Here is a 17,166-nt window from a genome sequence, read left to right on the forward strand (position 1 = left end):
GGCCTTGGGCACTGCCAGGGATCCAGGGGCAGCCCCAGCTGCTCTGGGCACCCTGTGCCAGGGCCTGCCCACCCTCACGGGGAAGAATTTCTCTACAGTATCTAATCTAAACCTACACTTGAAAGTTCAATAGTTTTGTGATTTTCATTTAATAATGAAAAGTAACAGGAGGGTGGTATATTTTTTAAATTATATTTCAGTGTTAGTAGCTTCAGCACATGGCGCTGTGCCCATTCTGTGTGTTGGGGAGGTTTTATGTTCTTCACAGTAAAAAGAAGAGAGACAAGCAAATGTTCTCCTCAGCAGTGCCCACCTGCACTGGGGGGTTATTTCTTCACAGAGTGAATCCCTCCTCCACTGCATCTGCTCCATGTCCATGGCTGGTGGCAGGGTTAGAGCCCGGTGGTCCCTGTCTGTGTGTCCCTGCTGTCCAGGGCTGTGACTGTGACCATCCCCTGGCAGGACCTCAGACAGGAACCCTCCCCAGAGCCATTACCACACCCGGCTGTGGTGCAGGTGACCCTTGAGCCGGGGTTGAAGTCTCTGGTGAATGATTAACCCTGAAATGGCTTCAGTTAAACAGGTTGATTTCTGCAGAGCTCGTTACCAGGTGGCATCTTCCTTAAGCCTTCCCATTTCACCCCCTTCATTAAAGCTTCCCATTTTGCCCCCATGTGTCCCCTTGACTGGAAACCATAAACACATCTATACAAATAAATAAAATCGTATTGTATTTGAATAGTTTCTGAAAAATACTTGGGAATGTACTAAGTTTAGTACCCCATACCAATACCTTGCCTCCCAAAATTAAATTGAATCAAAGTTTTTACAGATTTGGAACCCTGAAAATTGGGAGGTTTTTTCCTCTCTCATCTATGCTGCTTGACTTTTTCTTTTATCTAGATAAGATTCATAGTTTATTAGGGTTCTGCTGAGTTGAAAACAATTTCTGTAAATACTGAAAGATATTCTATTATTATATTATCTCAGAGTGTAATTTCCCTGCCTTACCTCTTCCTTAGGAAGTGGTCATTTGCCTTTTACTGTGTATAACTTTATAGGTGAGAGATTTATATTAAATGTCAGCCTGGTTAGCTGTGGCTCCTGCAGGAGCCCTGCTGCCCTGCAATCCCTCCTGGTGGTGTTTTACAAGTGGGGCTGTCTGGCAGCTCTCCACACGGTTAGTAAATATTGCCCTTATCTGATACAGCCAGGCTGGGAAGATATGCCAGGAGCCCGGATTAGATTGCTGGCTACTGCTTTATTAATCAATGTAATCATTTATTTTTAGTTTTCTAAGTCATATCATCTGTTTTCTTTCTCATATTACATTTTCTGGGGTGCTGGTACAGAAAATGAGCCCTGTTTAAAAATTAACGGTGATTGAAAAGTTTCAGTGGAATATGTTTGGCACTGTCACGGTTTCCCTGACAGCTGATGAATGTTTCCTTAAAAATGCTTTTGTCAGAAATTTGAGAGGTATAAAGAGCTTTATTTTTGTATCTAAATTAGCTGTCTTCAAAACTATACATAGAAAGATGTTTCCATCTTTTTCTGGTTTTAATAATTTTATAGAAGCGAAGTTCTCAAGTTATATATTCCTTATTTAAACTCATAGCTCCCAGCCTGTACTTCAATGTTTAATCTGAGATATTTAGTCTTAGAAAAGGAGCTACTGGGCCTAAACCTTTAGAGAAAATAAGGCATCTTAGAGTAGCTGTTGACCAGACAGTGATTGCTGCTTGTAGAAGGGGTATTGCTTGGTTTTAAGGCAAGTGTTGGGTTTTTTAATTGGTTTTTTTAGCCTATGACACTAAAAGTAGAGAAACAATTTCATTTCTTTTTCCAAATGTATCAGTAATCTGGGGAGAGAAGAAAAAAAAAAAACCAAACAAGAAAGTAATATGTGTATCACATGAAAGGAAGCAAAGCTTTGAGGTCAAAATTATTTGTCTGATTAAACAGGAAAGCTGTGAGAGAGCAAAGAACCAAGGATGGCTCTCAAGCCTGAGGTTCTCCTCTCGTCTCTGAGTTCCTTCTGATATCTCCATGGACCAGCAGACCTGCCCAGAGCCAGCACAGCAGAAATAGGTGTGAATCCTCAGCTTCCTTACCCGTGAGGTCTCTGTTCTGCAGCCCCACAGCTCCAGGCAGTTCCCTGCTCAGAGGGGCTGTGCAAAGCCCCTCCATGCTTGTAGTGCTGTTCCTAGAGGTCCGTGCACTTGAGGAAGGCAGGCACGCTGTCAGTGAGGATGCATGTTTGTATGGACATCAGATAGATGGAACTGGCTTGAATTACATTCTACCACGGCTTGGATGCTGAGGGCTGGGTTGTGCAACCAGAGGGGTTTATTAAAGCTCACTGCTCTTTAGAAGAAGGCAAATTAATTGGAAAACCCAGAAAAGCCATGCCATGGCTCATGAGCAGGGCGCAGTCTGCTGGTGAGCCCCGCTCCAGCTGACAGACACGCTCGTGGGGCTTGGCAGCCTCGTGGCAGAGTCGTGCAGGAGACGTGCTGCAGCATTCCACAGATATTTTCTGAATGCAGAGGAGCGATGTGACAGATTTGAGTTCTTTTCCAAGTTCTGGAAAGAAGCGTTCTTCCCTTTGGGAAAAAAGGGGCCTTTTTCTTCCCTTCTTCCTCAGATTTGACTCATTCTCCTCCATTCTTGCTGCCAGCCTTTCCTACTGAGGGCTTTGCACCACCCTTGTTCTGGTCTTACTCTCCTCTCTTCTTCCCACTGCCCTTCCAGCATGTTGGAGCTGTTGCTGTGTTCCTGTCTGGTGTTTTCTCTTCTGCTCAGCCCTCTCTGCTCTGAGACACAGCTCAGCTCCTCCCCAGCTCAGACACTGGTTTTACAGGATCTACACATCCCTTAGGTCTTTGCTTGCCTGTGCTGTCTCATTTTTCCCCCCCTAACGCAAGTAATTTTCATTTCTCTCTGCCTTCTGGTTCCATTTTTGTCTAAGTGAGAACTTCATTGACACATTTATTCTGGTTTGACTTTGATCCCTCTGTATTTGAGTGGGAGGATCCTGCTCCTTGTCTTTTGATTGCCTCAATCCCTATAGGAAAGATCAAACACAAAGGCAAAGTCCTTTGAATCACTGGATGGGCCATTTCTCAGGTGCTCTCTGGGGATGGGACATATGGATCTGTGCAAAAGCAGAGCTCCCAGGTGTTGGAATGTTTTAATTTGGGATGGAATTTTAAGGTTTGTGTGAGCGTGTTAGAACTGTGGGTTTTTTTAAATGTGTGACCAAATCTGGTCAGACTTCCTTGAGGAGAGGAAAAGGAATTTTCCATGCAAAAGCCATCCCACATACAAATGTTAAGCCCACATCAGGGAACGTGGATGGTCTGGAGAGTTTCCAAGGAAAGGCACCAAAGTCTTAAATAAAAGTGTCATTTTTCTAGCTTCATCTGGAGAGTGGCTGGAACCCTGGTGAACAGGATTTTCTGTGAAAATCAGTTTCAAGTAAAGCAGACTATACAGAAATCATATTTTAGGAGTTCCAAACTTAGTTGGAAATCACAGAATGGTTGGGTTTGGAAGGGACCTCTGGAGATCATCCAGTTCAACCCCCTGCCAAGGCAGGGTCACCTGGAGCAGGTGACACAGGAACGTGTCCAGGTGGGTTTGGGATGTCTCCAGAGAGGGAGATTCCAGCCCTCCCTGGGCAGCTGTTCCAGTCTCTGACCCTGCATGGAAGGAAGTTCTTCCTCATGTGGAGGTGGATGAACTCCACAAGCCGGGCCTTTCCAGCGGTGTGGGGCAGTGCCATGGTTGGGACTGCAGCTCTGTAGGATCAGCCCCTGAGCTCTGGCCCAGTGCTGCTGGGTCACCCCTGAGGATTAGGAGCAGCTCCAAGGTGATTATGATGGATTGTTTGTTGTTCTAAGAGGGATTTATTTCTTTTCTTAACAAACCAACCCTTTGTTTGTAGCTAGGCTGGGTGTTTACGTCCAGATCCTGAAATGAGGAGTATTCCTCTCTTCCCGTAAACTGCTGGGGTGAAATGATCACTTGTTACTGTGAATATTTGTTAGTATATGGCCCAGTTTGCACAGCTTCTTGCATAACAGTATCCCAGTAGAAAACCCAGTGGTGGTGCTGGAAAGGGAGCCCTTGTGCAGACTGCAGGGAATGCGGCAGTAATGGAAACAATATGGAGTAAGAACATGTTTTAAGAGTCAATTTTAAAGGCTGGGATAATTGTGCAAGAAACTTGGCTTCAGAAATGTGTAAGGGAAGGAATCTTGATCCAGCCAAATAGGCCGTGAAGAATCCATGCAGCTTAACTTGGGTTTTACAGAAGTCCCTGTTTAACTGTTTCTGTGCGCTCTGTGTGCAGGTCTGTCCCACAGAGGGTGGGGACAAGCCATTCCTGGCAGGTACCAACCCTGGATTTGCCTCTATTCCACGGATCTCAATTAAAGGCATTTTTCTGCTTTGTTTCAGCCCTGGAATGAGGTCAGATGTAAGCTCTTCTCCATCCACAACCTCAACAAGTACGGGACCACCTCCCAAGCTCTGCCTGGTGTGCTCCGACGAGGCCTCCGGGTGCCACTACGGTGTCCTGACGTGTGGCAGCTGCAAAGTGTTCTTCAAAAGGGCAGTGGAAGGTAGGAGCTGCTTGGATGAGTTTGCTGCTTAAAAATATCAAGTCCCCACACATACCCATTTTCAAACCCAGCATCCATGGTTTTGCTAGAATCCTACTGAACATCCCATCCATTAGATCACTGATCTTGCCATGGTAAATCACATTGATAATGGTGCATTATCCAAAGCATGGATTCCATTCACATTGATAAAATGCTCCCATTCACTCTGTGTAAAAGAATTTATTGTTGTCTTGGCTTTTGTCTCTTTCATTTTCTTTCACTGTTGTTTCTGTTTATTTGTCCCATTTTTATACAGATATTTGTCTGCGTGCAATAGATTTGTAAAGTTTGTGATTTTTCAATTTAAGGGTGGTTGGTTTATCTGTTGTGTGTGAGGTTATTGTAGTTTTACAGTTTTTCCTGTAAACAGTGTTGGTTGAATTGCATCCATGTCCCTGGGTGTTATTTGCAGGGACACTGGGTACCAGGGACGTGGGATTGGATCACTGAGATTTCTCTCTAGTTGTGATTAGAGAAAATCATTCTTTAAATCAGAGATGATGGAAAACTAAATGTGAATAAGGACTGTGTGATTTTGGGGTGCATCAGAAGCCATTTTGTAAGGGACTAGGCTGCACCTCAAGATCTGACTCTGCTTCAGGATCAGATGCAGAAAAGCTGGAGCATATTCCCAGTGTTTCTGGGAATGTGGTGATTCCTCAGGTCTGAAGAACATTGTTCTTAGCTCTGGCCCGTGGGGTTTCCTGTCGTGTGCCTTCCTCCTGCAGCCCTCACTGAACCAGGCTCTTTCTGCTGACGTTTGTGCAAGCTGGGGTCACTGCAGGAGAGGGAGGGCTGTTTGACAAAGACAAGCCACCATTCAGTCCTCACAAGCAGCACTTCCCCCATTCCTGGCTCACCGGGTGCCACGGGGAGCTCCGTGGAAGTGCAGAGCCTCTTGGAGGGATCGGGAAAGCCAAGTTCATGTCGTGGTTTCTGCTTGTCATGCAGGGGTGTTGGCTTTGTGGGAGCTGAGGTGTAACAAGGCAGTATGAGCTCAAGTGCAAAGCAAATAATCATCTATACCTTTGGTTAAAACATGGTCACCAGAGATCCCTCAGAAGACAGTTTACATGGCAGCTGGACATGTGCCATAGCCATGGGTTTGCCTGTTCTCAAGCTTAAATAAATCACAAAAGTATTGATACAGGAAGGAATCAGCCCAGTGAGTCCTTTTGGTCAGTGATATGATTTGACACATCATAAATCGACTGTCATGATACTGAAAATGTCAGCAGGCTTATGGCAATCAGTTCCTCAAGGCTCACCTCTGCTTCCATTTTGATTGTTCCAAAAATAATCCCACTTTTCACAGAATCCCAGAATCATTTAGGTTGGAAAAGACCTCCAAGATCATCAAGTCCAGCCATTGTCCGATGACCACCATGTCAGCTGGGCCATGGCACCATGGATTGAGCACCCTTAATCCTCCTGTTAGATGTCATGGATGTTTTCAGGACTGCTTCCAGGATCTGTTAGTCCCAGTCTTCACTTTAAGGAACAAATAATTTGGTTTTGTCTTTTATAGGCATTTTTCTTATTAGGAACACATGTAAAAAGAATTTATTTCTGCAATATCCTTTTTATTAGTGGCTGCCAGGCACCTGTTAGTGTTCAGATGAAGCTGACTCTGCACACTCGTTATCCAGCCTTTAGCCAAAGCCTTTTTTTCCACCTTTGTCTCCAGGCCTGTGTACTGTGGCAGAAACAGTCACAGAAACTGGAAGTGTCAGTGTCTAGGAAGTCAATATAAAGTGCATTTCTTTCAGCAAAGAGCAGAAGCAGAGGAGAGGAGGAAGGGCAAAGGGGGGACAGCAGCTGTAGGTTTATGTGCAGTTTTTCGTGCAGCCAGGCCTTTCTTGAGCAGCCCAGGCTGGCCAGAAATACCTTTTCCTGGTTCTGACTTCATGGTGTTTCAGAGCCCTCGTGATTGCGTTTCTCCAGCCTCAGAGCCAGCCCTGTTCACCTCCCAGCACTTCACCCAATGTACCAGCCTGGGTCTTCACCGCTCCTCCCCACCTCCGCTGCCGCACCCCGCAGCAGCTCCTCACACCTCCCTCCCCTGCAGATTCCCCAACACCTCTCTCTCCTGCTCGGCTCCAAATTGGCCTTGTTCGTCAGCAGTTTTAATTCCATCCTCCAAAGTCTTTTGTCTGCAGTTCCCAACCTTTTTCTAGGCTGGTGTGCTCAGATGGGCACAGAGATGTCGGTGCCACAGGGCACAGAGCCCCGGCACCAGCGGGGGCTGCGGGCAGCATGGCGATGGGGATTGGCCAGCCTCTGAAAAATGCCCCTGTGTGCCCCAGATCCCCCTGGAAACACCTCCATTGGCTCCCTCCTGGTTTTTACCAGAGTATTTGTGGTGTATCTTTGGGTTTGAGCAGCAGAGAGAACAGAAGCGCGTTCCTTTGGCTGCGGGCACATCCCTGGGCAGCAGTCGGACATGGAGCACCACCTTCCCTTCATTTTCCCCCAAAATGGTCGTGTGACAAGAGGGCTTTGATATAATGTAGTACAAAGAGGTAGTGTAGCTTGGTCCTAGAAGAGGCAAGAATAGGTGAGCAGTAAATACAGGAAATCAGACATCCGTGGAGAGGAAGCTCGTTTTTAGGAATGAAATGGAGCAGCTCAGGAGAATCCTCAGCTGAAGTGTCTGTACTGATGTGTGAAGCTGTGGTCTCATCAAACAGCTTGGAGGGACATGGAGCTGTTGTCTCTGCTCCACTGCAGGGCTGGCAAATGGGCATCAGTTCATGTTTCATGTGTGTTTCCATGTACTAGGATGCTAATGGCAGCCAGAATGGTGAGTCGAGGATCTGCTGTGGGAATTAATTAAACACAAAGCTGGCACAAGAGTCAGGAAGGCTCCTCTTTCCCAAATGGAAGAGGTGGGGGTGTCATTCAGAAAAACATTCCTTGGAATATCAACTTGAGACACTTCACAGGAGAAGTTTGGCCAAAGCCATAGGAATGGACTCTGCATGCCCATAATTTTCACAGCTGACTTGTAAAAAATTCCTTCCCCAAGCTGTTTTCCTGTGAGAAGACTCTTGGACTCGGTTGTTAAAAACTCAGTCTTTAGAAAATATGTTTGTTTCTCACAATATTGTACTGTCAGGACTTTGCAATACAGTGTAAAAGCCGAGGCTGCAGCTTTCTGCCCTCTGGAAAAACATGCTCCTTGATCCTTATCTGGGAGAAGGATCTATTCTTTGGTAATATCTTTCCCTAAATAAGTTACGTTCAGACATTCATTCATATAATTCAGATAATTAAGAATAGATCCTTCTGTTGCCCTGCTCTAAACAGCTAAGAAATACAGTTATTTTAGTTTATGTACTTCAACTTGTCTTGTTTTTAGGGTCAGTTTTGCTCAGAATCTGCAAATCCATAAAAATGTCAGAGAGCATGGTTTGTCCAAGTCAGGCTGTAAGTCGCATGAAGGTTCCATGGCTTTCCAGCTGATGAAGCTGTCTCTGTGCTCTGTAGAGATGTTTACAAGTGTTTTCTCAGAATGTGTTTGTGCACGTTATTTATGTCCCTTGGCAAACTCTTCAGAAAAATGGGAAACCTGCTGTAGAAGGCAGCTTTGGTAAATGCAGGGGGAAATAGTTTTAAAAATAGAAGTTGCCTGGTGTTAACAGATAGAAAATAGGATTTCTACCTAAATGTATTGGCCTTGAGGTCTGAACACGAGAATTGGGTTTGGATATGTGAAATCAGGTGGATACTGATGTTCTTGCAAGACAGGCAGTGCAGCAGGTAAAGGTTTTATATGGTCCTTGATGTCACTGAAGGAATGGCTGGCTGGAGTCTCTGCCGTGCTGGGAGCTGACGTTTGTTTGTGTTTGTTTGTGCCCAGGGCAGCACAATTACCTGTGTGCCGGGAGGAACGACTGCATCATCGACAAGATCCGCAGGAAGAACTGCCCCGCGTGCCGCTACCGCAAGTGTCTGCAGGCGGGCATGAACCTGGAAGGTAACACAGGCAGCCCTCAGCTCGTGCCCCAGCCAGGGGAGGCCCTGCCGCTGGGGGCAGCGCTTCGGGCACCACTGGGATCTGTTCAAAGCAAGTGCTGCGTTTTATGAGCGTTGTAGTGAGAGACAGGAGGGTTTGTGCTGCAATTTCTCCTGTCTGTGCTCAGTTGGTGTCTCTGTACGTTCAGTAGAAGTGAGTCACGCACACAAACCAGGGCTGTTTTCCGTTCCTGTCAGCACATACATCTCATGGCTTTTTCATGGAATGTGAGACAGCAGAGCTCTCGGAGAACACCTGGAGGGAGGTGTAACACCTGCGGGAGGGTGTGCTGTCTGAGTGACCTGACACTGAGACCACGGAGGACAGGGATGGGAGTTGGGATTACATCTTCCAGCTGAAGAAAATGGAAGTATTTTTGTTCGTGCTGTGGATACTTCTTAAATAGCTGTCAAAATTTCTCCAGAACTAAAGGTTGGTTAAATTTAACATATCAGCACGTAGTTGTTCTCTGCTGAGTCCTGAATGGCTTGTGAGAATCTGAAGGCCACATCAACCAGAGATTTAGCAGCAGTTGTAAAGTGGCATAAAACACTTTTATTAGTGTCAGCTTCATTTTATGTTTGCTGGTTTTCCCTGAGCAGCAGAGATTAACGCAGCACTTACTAGTGCAGTTATCCTGGTGGTATCTGTATAATCAAAATTGTCAGATAAAATAAAAACTTCAAAGATGTATTTGTCAGCTCCAAGGATGAATGGAATTTCATTTCAGTCGGTGATACTATCCTTGGTGAGATGCAAGTCATGAGTTAAGTTTAAGAGATCAGTGAAGCACAGGCTGGAGGCTGTGTTAGCACATCCTTCCTTCCTCTTCTGCTCCCAGCTCCCTCAGGAGGTCACAGCACCACTTTCCTGGGCTTCAGGGGACTGTACCTGCCCTTCCAGGCACATCCCCTCCTTCAGGGCGGACATTTGCCAGAGGATGGGATGGTGCTGCTCCATTTGTTGAGCTGTTGTCATGATCTGTGCACAGGAGAGAAGGGTACAGCCAGAATCTATAGTAGTGGGTTCTGAAATAAGTCCCTAAAGGACATCAGGTGCTCTGTGAGTGTCTCCCAGGATCTGGATTCAGGTTTTGGACACTCCCAGTGGGCTAGACCTCATCCTTCAGAGGTTAGAGCAGGACAGGCATCTTGCCGGCTTCTGGTGTCCATTGGGGGCAGGTCACTGCCCTGCCAGTGTGGATGGGAACAAGGACAGGTAACACCAGAGCCTAAAGGCAGCTTAAAGAATGCCAAACCCCACAGGTTTGGTTTTGAGGTGGAAAAGAATGCATTTTGGTTAAGGTTTATTTCTATTTTTTTCTCTTCATAGTTGTTTTCAAAATACACTTGTGATATTCATATATTTATCTGTGTGAAAAATTACTCTCACAGTAAGGAATAGTTCTCTAACAGTAAGGTTTAGCACTCCCATTGTATGCTTTTCCCTTCCTGCATCACTTTCAGTAGACACCAGTATTGCAGTGTCAGGCTGTAGGACATGGAATCAGAGAATCATGGAGTGCTTTGGGCTGGGAAGGTCCTCAGAGCTCAGCCAGTTCCACCCTCCACTAGCCCAGGTTGCTCCACGCCCTGTCCAGCCTGGCCCTGACACGCTGAGCTGCCTTTCTGCAGCACAGAAATGCAGTGGGATGACGTCAGGTTCTTGTCACTTCTCCACGTGCAGGTTGGAGCCCTTCCCAGGGCGGTTTGTCTGAATTTTGGCACAGAGGATCCTAGAGAACAGTGAGGTTTTGGAGGATGGATTTTGTTATGTAAGTAGTTGGAGAAGGTGGGAATAGGGAAGCTTTTATGGCTGAGAGGGAAAAGGAATCTAGGAACTCAGCAGCACAAAATGGAAGAACCCAGAGTAGTGTGAAAGGGTGAAAAACACCTGAAAACAAGAGAAAACGGGGTAGATCTGAACAGCTGGAGAATTGGTGTGCAGAAAAGCAAACTGGGAGGCAGCATAAAGTGCAGAAGAGACTAAAATCCAGTTTCTTTTATCTTGTCTATTTTAGGGTCACAGTTCAGGAATGACTGTTGTTTAAAAGATAATTAAATTTGCATGTTTTTTAGACAGTAATTTCTTTTTGAAAAGTCCCCAGCTGCATCCTCAGTGCAAAAACAATGGTTATAGCAAACCAGTGAACGATCAAAAGAGATCCCAGTGTTCAGCCCATCAGTCCTTGGGCCCCTTGCACTCACCTGACTTCCTGCTGGACTTTTTCCAGCAACCTGCCCTGTTTTGGGTATCTCTCGGTTTCTCATAACCTACAGTGGATTTCACTGTTAGATATTGGGTAGAAAACTAACTTATTTTTAAATTAATGAATTCATTCATTCATTCATTCATTCTATCGTGCAGTATTTTAATTGGCCTGTTCTTGTCCTGAGTTAAAAGTGGCCCTTTCCAGTCACTTGATAATTTTCTATTAGGTTTTTTTTTGCCATAAAATTATTAATGTTGGAAAGGACCTCAAGTCCATCAGTCAAACCTTTGGTCCTGCTTATCATCCTTTTCTGGAACTTTCTTTTTTCTACTGCATGTTTTTTTGGGCATAGGGGACTGGAAAAACATCAAACTATCAAGCTGCAGGTACCAGAGATTTATGCAGCCCAATAATGATATTTTGTACTCCAGCCTTTATTTCCTTGAGTTCTCATTTCCGCTCCCACCGTTAATTGGTGTTCCTTGGCACCCTTTCTCTTTGTGATGTGCTGGAAGAAAAGATTTATTGTTAGGTTTTATGCCTGAAAAAAATGGTCTCATAATTTTTTTGGCTTTTCATGCCACATTTTACAGTTAAACTTGGCAATTAAGGAGTTTTTTTCTGCAGTCTTCACTTGGAATTTATTTCAGTTTTTTGAGGAATCTTTTGTTCTTTCAAATTCCTCGCCCTGCTTTGCCTGCAGTGGGCTGGTTCTGGTTCCCAGTTTAGAAGGACAGTGCCTGGTGCCCGTGGCTGCCAGGGGGTGGTGGCAGGTGCCTCGCCCACCTGGCTCAGGTGCTTGGGCCATCTGCCACCAGGCAGGGAGGAGGAAGCCTCTGCAGCCTGGTGGATGCCAGACTGCAGGAGGTTGGGGCTTGGAGGGGTTTTGTTTGTTTTGAACAGAAAATCTTGGATGCTCTTCTCTCCGTGCTGAGTTTATCTGTGGGGGTTATCTCCTGTAACGTGCCCTAAGGAGCTGGCTTTAAATTAGTGGTCTTTTTATTATTTGAAAATTAATTGCAAAGAAATGCATTATCTCAACCTTCTTTGTTTTTTTGGTGAGGTACAACTATTTATCTAAGTCAGGACTGGTAACAGCCTAATAAAAATTCTTGCATAATAATTTGTCTTATCAGATCTGTTTATTTTGATTATCATTTTATCAGGCTTTCTGGGCTGGAAATACTCCATCCAGGTGTCTGCAGGAAGCTGAAGGCATGTGCTTCTAAATTTAAGTCAAAGCAGTTCATTCGCTCTTCAGAACACGGATAATGGGGCAAAAAATGCCAGAATATGAAAGGATTTTGAAGCAGCTGTTTCAAAATTGAGACGAGAATAAAAAGAAGCTCTTTGCTCCAAGGGAACAACTGTTGCTATTCCCCCATTGCAGGCTTGGCACATGTGGCCAGTCTACAAAACTTTGGGAAAACACAATTTATACAAGGTCTGTAGAGGATTCCTTGTCTTTGGCAGTTGTTTTCCGAAGGCTCCGTGGTAGCCAGAGGGAGGAGCGGGTCCAGGAAGGGGTTCTGTGTGCTGGCACTGCGGTGTTGGTGCATTTTGGGTGCTCAGGGATTCTGAACAGGTCAGAAGGAGCTTGGAATGCACAACCACATTACGTGATGCTTTTATGGGCTACGGATTTATCTTGGAAGTTCCAGAGCAGAAATCAATTAATTAACGGAGGCACCCAGGGAAGGAGCTGGGCTCGTTTGGGCTCCGTTAAACAGCGAGTTCCGTGTGGCCGCCTGCATCCAGGAGAGCCAGAGCCAAGCAGGAGACTCCATTAGGGGCAAGATGCTAATAAAATTGTTGCTCCAGCTTTTTGTAGTTTACAGTTAACATCTCTGTGTGATGTTTTATTTATTTGGCGAATGAGTTTTATGGTTTAATTACGCAGCAGTGATTTATATGCAAGAGAGCTGGCAAGAGAAAAAGCTCCTCCTGCCCAGCATTTAAAAAAAAAAAAACCCTGTTTTCCCTGGCTCGAGAGATCCAGTAACTTCTTACCCATTAAATATCTTTTTTTTCCTTTCTTTTGCCTAGTTTCTATGCTTAGTATTTAAAGGAACTTTTAAAGTGTGCAGTCCTGCAGATATTTCTAATGGTGGGATTGGGCCTTGTATTTTAGAGTCAGCCTTGTAAAGGACCTGCAGACATTACTGAACATTTTGAAGCACTGGCGTAAATGTGACTTTATTAAAATATGAAGTATTATTTTCACTGGAAGTTGACTTGGAATGAGTGCGAAGTTGCTGACTTCACAAACAAATGCCGCAGGTTTCACTGCCCCATCCCAGCTGTGGGGAGAGGAAAGCGGCGTTTCCTCTGCTGTGTTTATCTCTGTGTGGTCATTTCCATGCCCTCACCTGCGGTTTCCCCACCCTTTCCAGCTCGGAAGACAAAGAAGAAGATCAAGGGGCTGCAGCAGGGCGGTGCGGCGGGGGCGCGGGAGGCTCCGGAGGCGGCGGGGAGCAAGAGCATCGTCCCCGCGTCGCTGCCGCAGCTGACGCCCACCCTGGTGTCCCTGCTCGAGGTCATCGAGCCCGAGGTGCTGTACTCGGGCTACGACAGCTCCCTGCCCGACTCCAGCTGGAGGATCCTCTCCACACTCAACATGCTGGGGGGCCGCCAGGTGGTCGCTGCAGTCAAGTGGGCAAAGGCAATCCCAGGTAATGCACAAACACGGGGAAGGCTGCCTGCAGGCTTCCTATTGAACCTGAATCCTTCTTTGTTTTCCCTCAAAGCTGTACAGATGAAGTGTTGGTAGTATCGGGGCTTGTTTATGTCTCAGGTACTTCCAAAGCAGAAAAGCAGAAAAAATTGCAGATGTGAACATTTATTTGCTTCAAATTAGGTAATTTTACTTGAACACTTTGACCATTGACTACTAAAATTCCTATTAAAATGGATATTTGTTGTAAAAGTATTACTGAGAGCTATTTGTATTAGCTCTGTCTCCACCTCAGATTCACGGGCTCCCAGGATGGTTTTGGTTGGAAGGGATCCTAAAACCCATCCAGTGCCACCCCTGGCATGGCCAGGGACACCTTCCACTACCCCAGGGTGCTCCCAGTCCTGTCTGGCCTGGCCTTGGGCACTGCCAGGGATCCAGGGGCAGCCACAGCTGCTCTGGGCAGTAAAGAATTATTTCTTGACTGTTTTTAGCAGTGAGGTTCTCTTGACTTCTGCAGACCAACATCACTGTGCTGGCTCATCTGGGCCTGCGTTCGTGGATGGTTCTTTTCTGACTCCCCCTCACTGTCCAGCTCCAGGGTGGAAGTCAAGGCGTTATTTTCTCTCCAGCTCTGTTCAAACTGACTCTGACCTGGGCAAAGAGGGAGGTTTGCTGCTATTTTGGCTCCCATCTAAAAACACAGTGAGACACGGAAGAAGTGATGTCAGATCTCAGCCTTGGACACAACACATGGCATCTGTGTTGGAGAGGCCAAGGCTAAGGGGAGCTGAAGATGTTTGTTCCTACAAAACAAAGCCCAGCGTTTATCTCCCTCTCACCCCTGTCAGTGCTGTTCACTACCTGTTCTCAAAAACCCTGGCAAAAACACCTCCATGACGCATAGGTTGCCCAAAAATAACATCACAGAACAGGTCTGCCAAAAAAAAAAAAAAAGAAAAAAGCCTGATAATGAGATTTATGAGTCATAACTGTGTCTCTTTGAGCAGGGGAAATAAATTAACAGTGGGAAAGAAAGGCTGGAAAACTCCAATGCATCTATGTCCAGCAGAGATGTGACTGGAGAGATTTGTGTGGGGTCTGGTTGACAAGGGTGGGGCAGGTTGGACAGGCTGGACTCTGGTCTTGGGGACTTTCCCAACCTCGGTGATTCTGGGATTCTGTGTCAGGGCTGTGTGCACTGGGCAGTTGTGCTGAATTAGCTCAGTCTGCTCTAGGAGAGGTTCACACATTTCCTTCTGGGACAGGTTTTTGGGAGACCATCTGGTATTCCCAGATCCAGATTTAGATTCCATTTTATAAAACACTTCTGTGTTCATCATCTCTGCTGCACAGTTTTTGTAATTAGCCAAACCCTTCAGGTTAGAGCTTATGCTCTCAATGAAAATGCCAATCTTCTCTTTAATAACTACATTAATAGCAACTATTCTTACAATTTTTATCTCCTTTCTTTTGTTTGCTTAGGTGGTTCCTCATGAGTGTTTAATTTGTATATCCTGCTGCTGGTTGTAGCCCATCAGCCATGCTGACAGCATGCCAGCATTCCTTGCCAAACCCTTTAGTTGGGATTTCAAAATAACCTTTTCCTGGGGAGGGTTTGAGCACAGATTTCAAGGTTTGACCCAGCAAGATTGGAATCACTTTGAAACCCTTTCTTTGTATTTTGGAGGCGGTACCTGGTCATTCCTGGTGCCTCCAAAGCCAGGGGCTGTGTTCAGACCCACCAGGTTTGTTAAACGTTCATCCACTGGCTCTGTCTGTTGGCACAGCTTCAGGAAGCAGCTCTTTAGATGTTATGAGCTCTTTAGATGTCAGATGCTTAATAAAAATAGATAAAATCAACTTGTATTCAGGCTCTAATAATGGCTCCGTATGGCATGATAGTTTCTTGGTAAGTGTAGGCTGGATCTGATAGGAACTGATGCAGCAAATCCAAAGCTGGTGGCATTTTCAGACTCTTTGAGGGACCAATTGTCAGGTTTTACTCATTTCCTCCTTGTTCAGCTGGCTCTGTTCATGCTACACAGGAGATGAGAAGCAGTAAATGCTGGTAACTAATGCAGTACTTGTAGGTTCAGTGTGCAATTGTTGTTGAATAGGCACAAAATCTGATATTAGATCATTTATTGTCTAGCAGACTGGTCTCGTGAAAAGTAGCAAAGCCTGTTATTTTTGGAGGGCAGCCCAGTGCATTACAGTGTGTGTGAACTATAATTGTTGCCTGACCGTCACTGCCAGATAACCACGCACATATATGCTGTGATTTTTAATATTGCATCCCTTTTACTCCCTGTAGTACCTACACACTGATAACACAGCAGTTGTGCTGCTCATAACCCTGCTCCTTTTCCAAGTCACACAAGTTTTTTGTCCTTTGTTGCTTTTTTGCAGCTGACACCATCCCCCCCCTCAATTTTTATTTCTCCAGGTTTCCGAAATTTGCACCTGGATGACCAAATGACCCTCCTGCAGTACTCCTGGATGTTCCTGATGGCTTTTGCTTTAGGCTGGAGATCCTACAAGCAGTCCAATGGCAACCTGCTGTGCTTTGCTCCAGACCTGATCATTAACGAGTGAGTAGGACCTGCCAGTGCTGGGCTCTGCCTCGGGGGTGAATCACAGGGTGCTGAACCCTCCCAGAGATCCCACACCAGCCTCTCCTTTCCCACTTGTTTTTTAGCAGCAGCTTGCTTGGCATTTTTCGCTAAGTCAAACGGAAGGTAATTGAGATATTAAGTGTATTTATATCCAGAAGTTGTTGTGGGAGGTGTTTGTGCTTTAACATTCCATATTGTGACGGTTCCTGCACCATTCACTAGAATCATTCATTTCATCAGAGCCAACACAGTCAGAGCTAAAAATACACCTGGGATGGAGAGAAGGGTTTGGCAAATTGCATGATGTTCTGTCTGTTCAGTGTATCAAAGTGGCAGTATGGCCCTACCAGTGCCAGAGTGAAACATTTCTATCTGGTCTGATGAAATTAGGGCTGAAAAGACCAGGTTAAAGATGGAAGAACCTGCCTGATTTATATTTTCTTGTTGAACTTGTTGTCAACTTTCAAGCAAAGTTGAATTTGGTGGAATGTTTGAACATACTTTTTCTTGCACCACACATTGTTTTCCTTGTATTTTTCCAGATTTGTGCTGTGCAGTAATTCCATGCTGTAGAGGAGGGAAAGAGGGAATTTGGGATTGCTGAGGTGATTGTATCCTATTCATGTCTCTGTTTTCTGGTTTTGATATGGAGGCAATACCATTGGCCTGATTTTGGCACAGTTTAATATCTTTGGTTTTATTTCACTTCAAAATCCTATCTCCCAAATATTTTCTGTGTTTTAAAAAAATATAATAGTTGTTACATTTTCTGTGGATCAGCCATTTCTATATTTCATGTTTATTTATTCCCTTGCCTTTTTTTTTTTTTTTTCCATTGTAAATGTTTATCCAGGCTTTTGTAAACTGTAATCATTGCCTTACAATAATCATTTTTTAAAAAGGCTGAGGAGGAGATGGCAGGTGATGGCCCATTTGTGTACTTGTGTTTATTAAAGTGCTTAGAATGTGTCCCT

The 17,166-nt window shown here is 45.3% G+C and overlaps 1 protein-coding gene across 3 annotated transcripts in view; it reads left to right on the top strand.

Annotated features, from left to right (window-relative positions):
* The window catches only part of NR3C1 (nuclear receptor subfamily 3 group C member 1), a 59,518-nt gene that overhangs the window by 31,739 nt on the left and 10,613 nt on the right, over nucleotides 1–17,166 (top strand). For all 3 annotated transcript variants that reach the window (XM_039559405.1, XM_010399590.3, XM_019286042.2), the window contains 4 exons: nucleotides 4,465–4,628; nucleotides 8,533–8,649; nucleotides 13,294–13,572; nucleotides 16,024–16,168. In XM_039559405.1, coding sequence (XP_039415339.1) covers nucleotides 4,465–4,628; nucleotides 8,533–8,649; nucleotides 13,294–13,572; nucleotides 16,024–16,168 — 705 coding nt within the window. The remainder of the gene's footprint in view (nucleotides 1–4,464; nucleotides 4,629–8,532; nucleotides 8,650–13,293; nucleotides 13,573–16,023; nucleotides 16,169–17,166) is intronic.

The sequence above is a fragment of the Corvus cornix genome, chromosome 13 (genome assembly GCF_000738735.6).
Source record: "Corvus cornix cornix isolate S_Up_H32 chromosome 13, ASM73873v5, whole genome shotgun sequence".
Taxonomy (NCBI): Eukaryota; Metazoa; Chordata; class Aves; order Passeriformes; family Corvidae; genus Corvus; species Corvus cornix.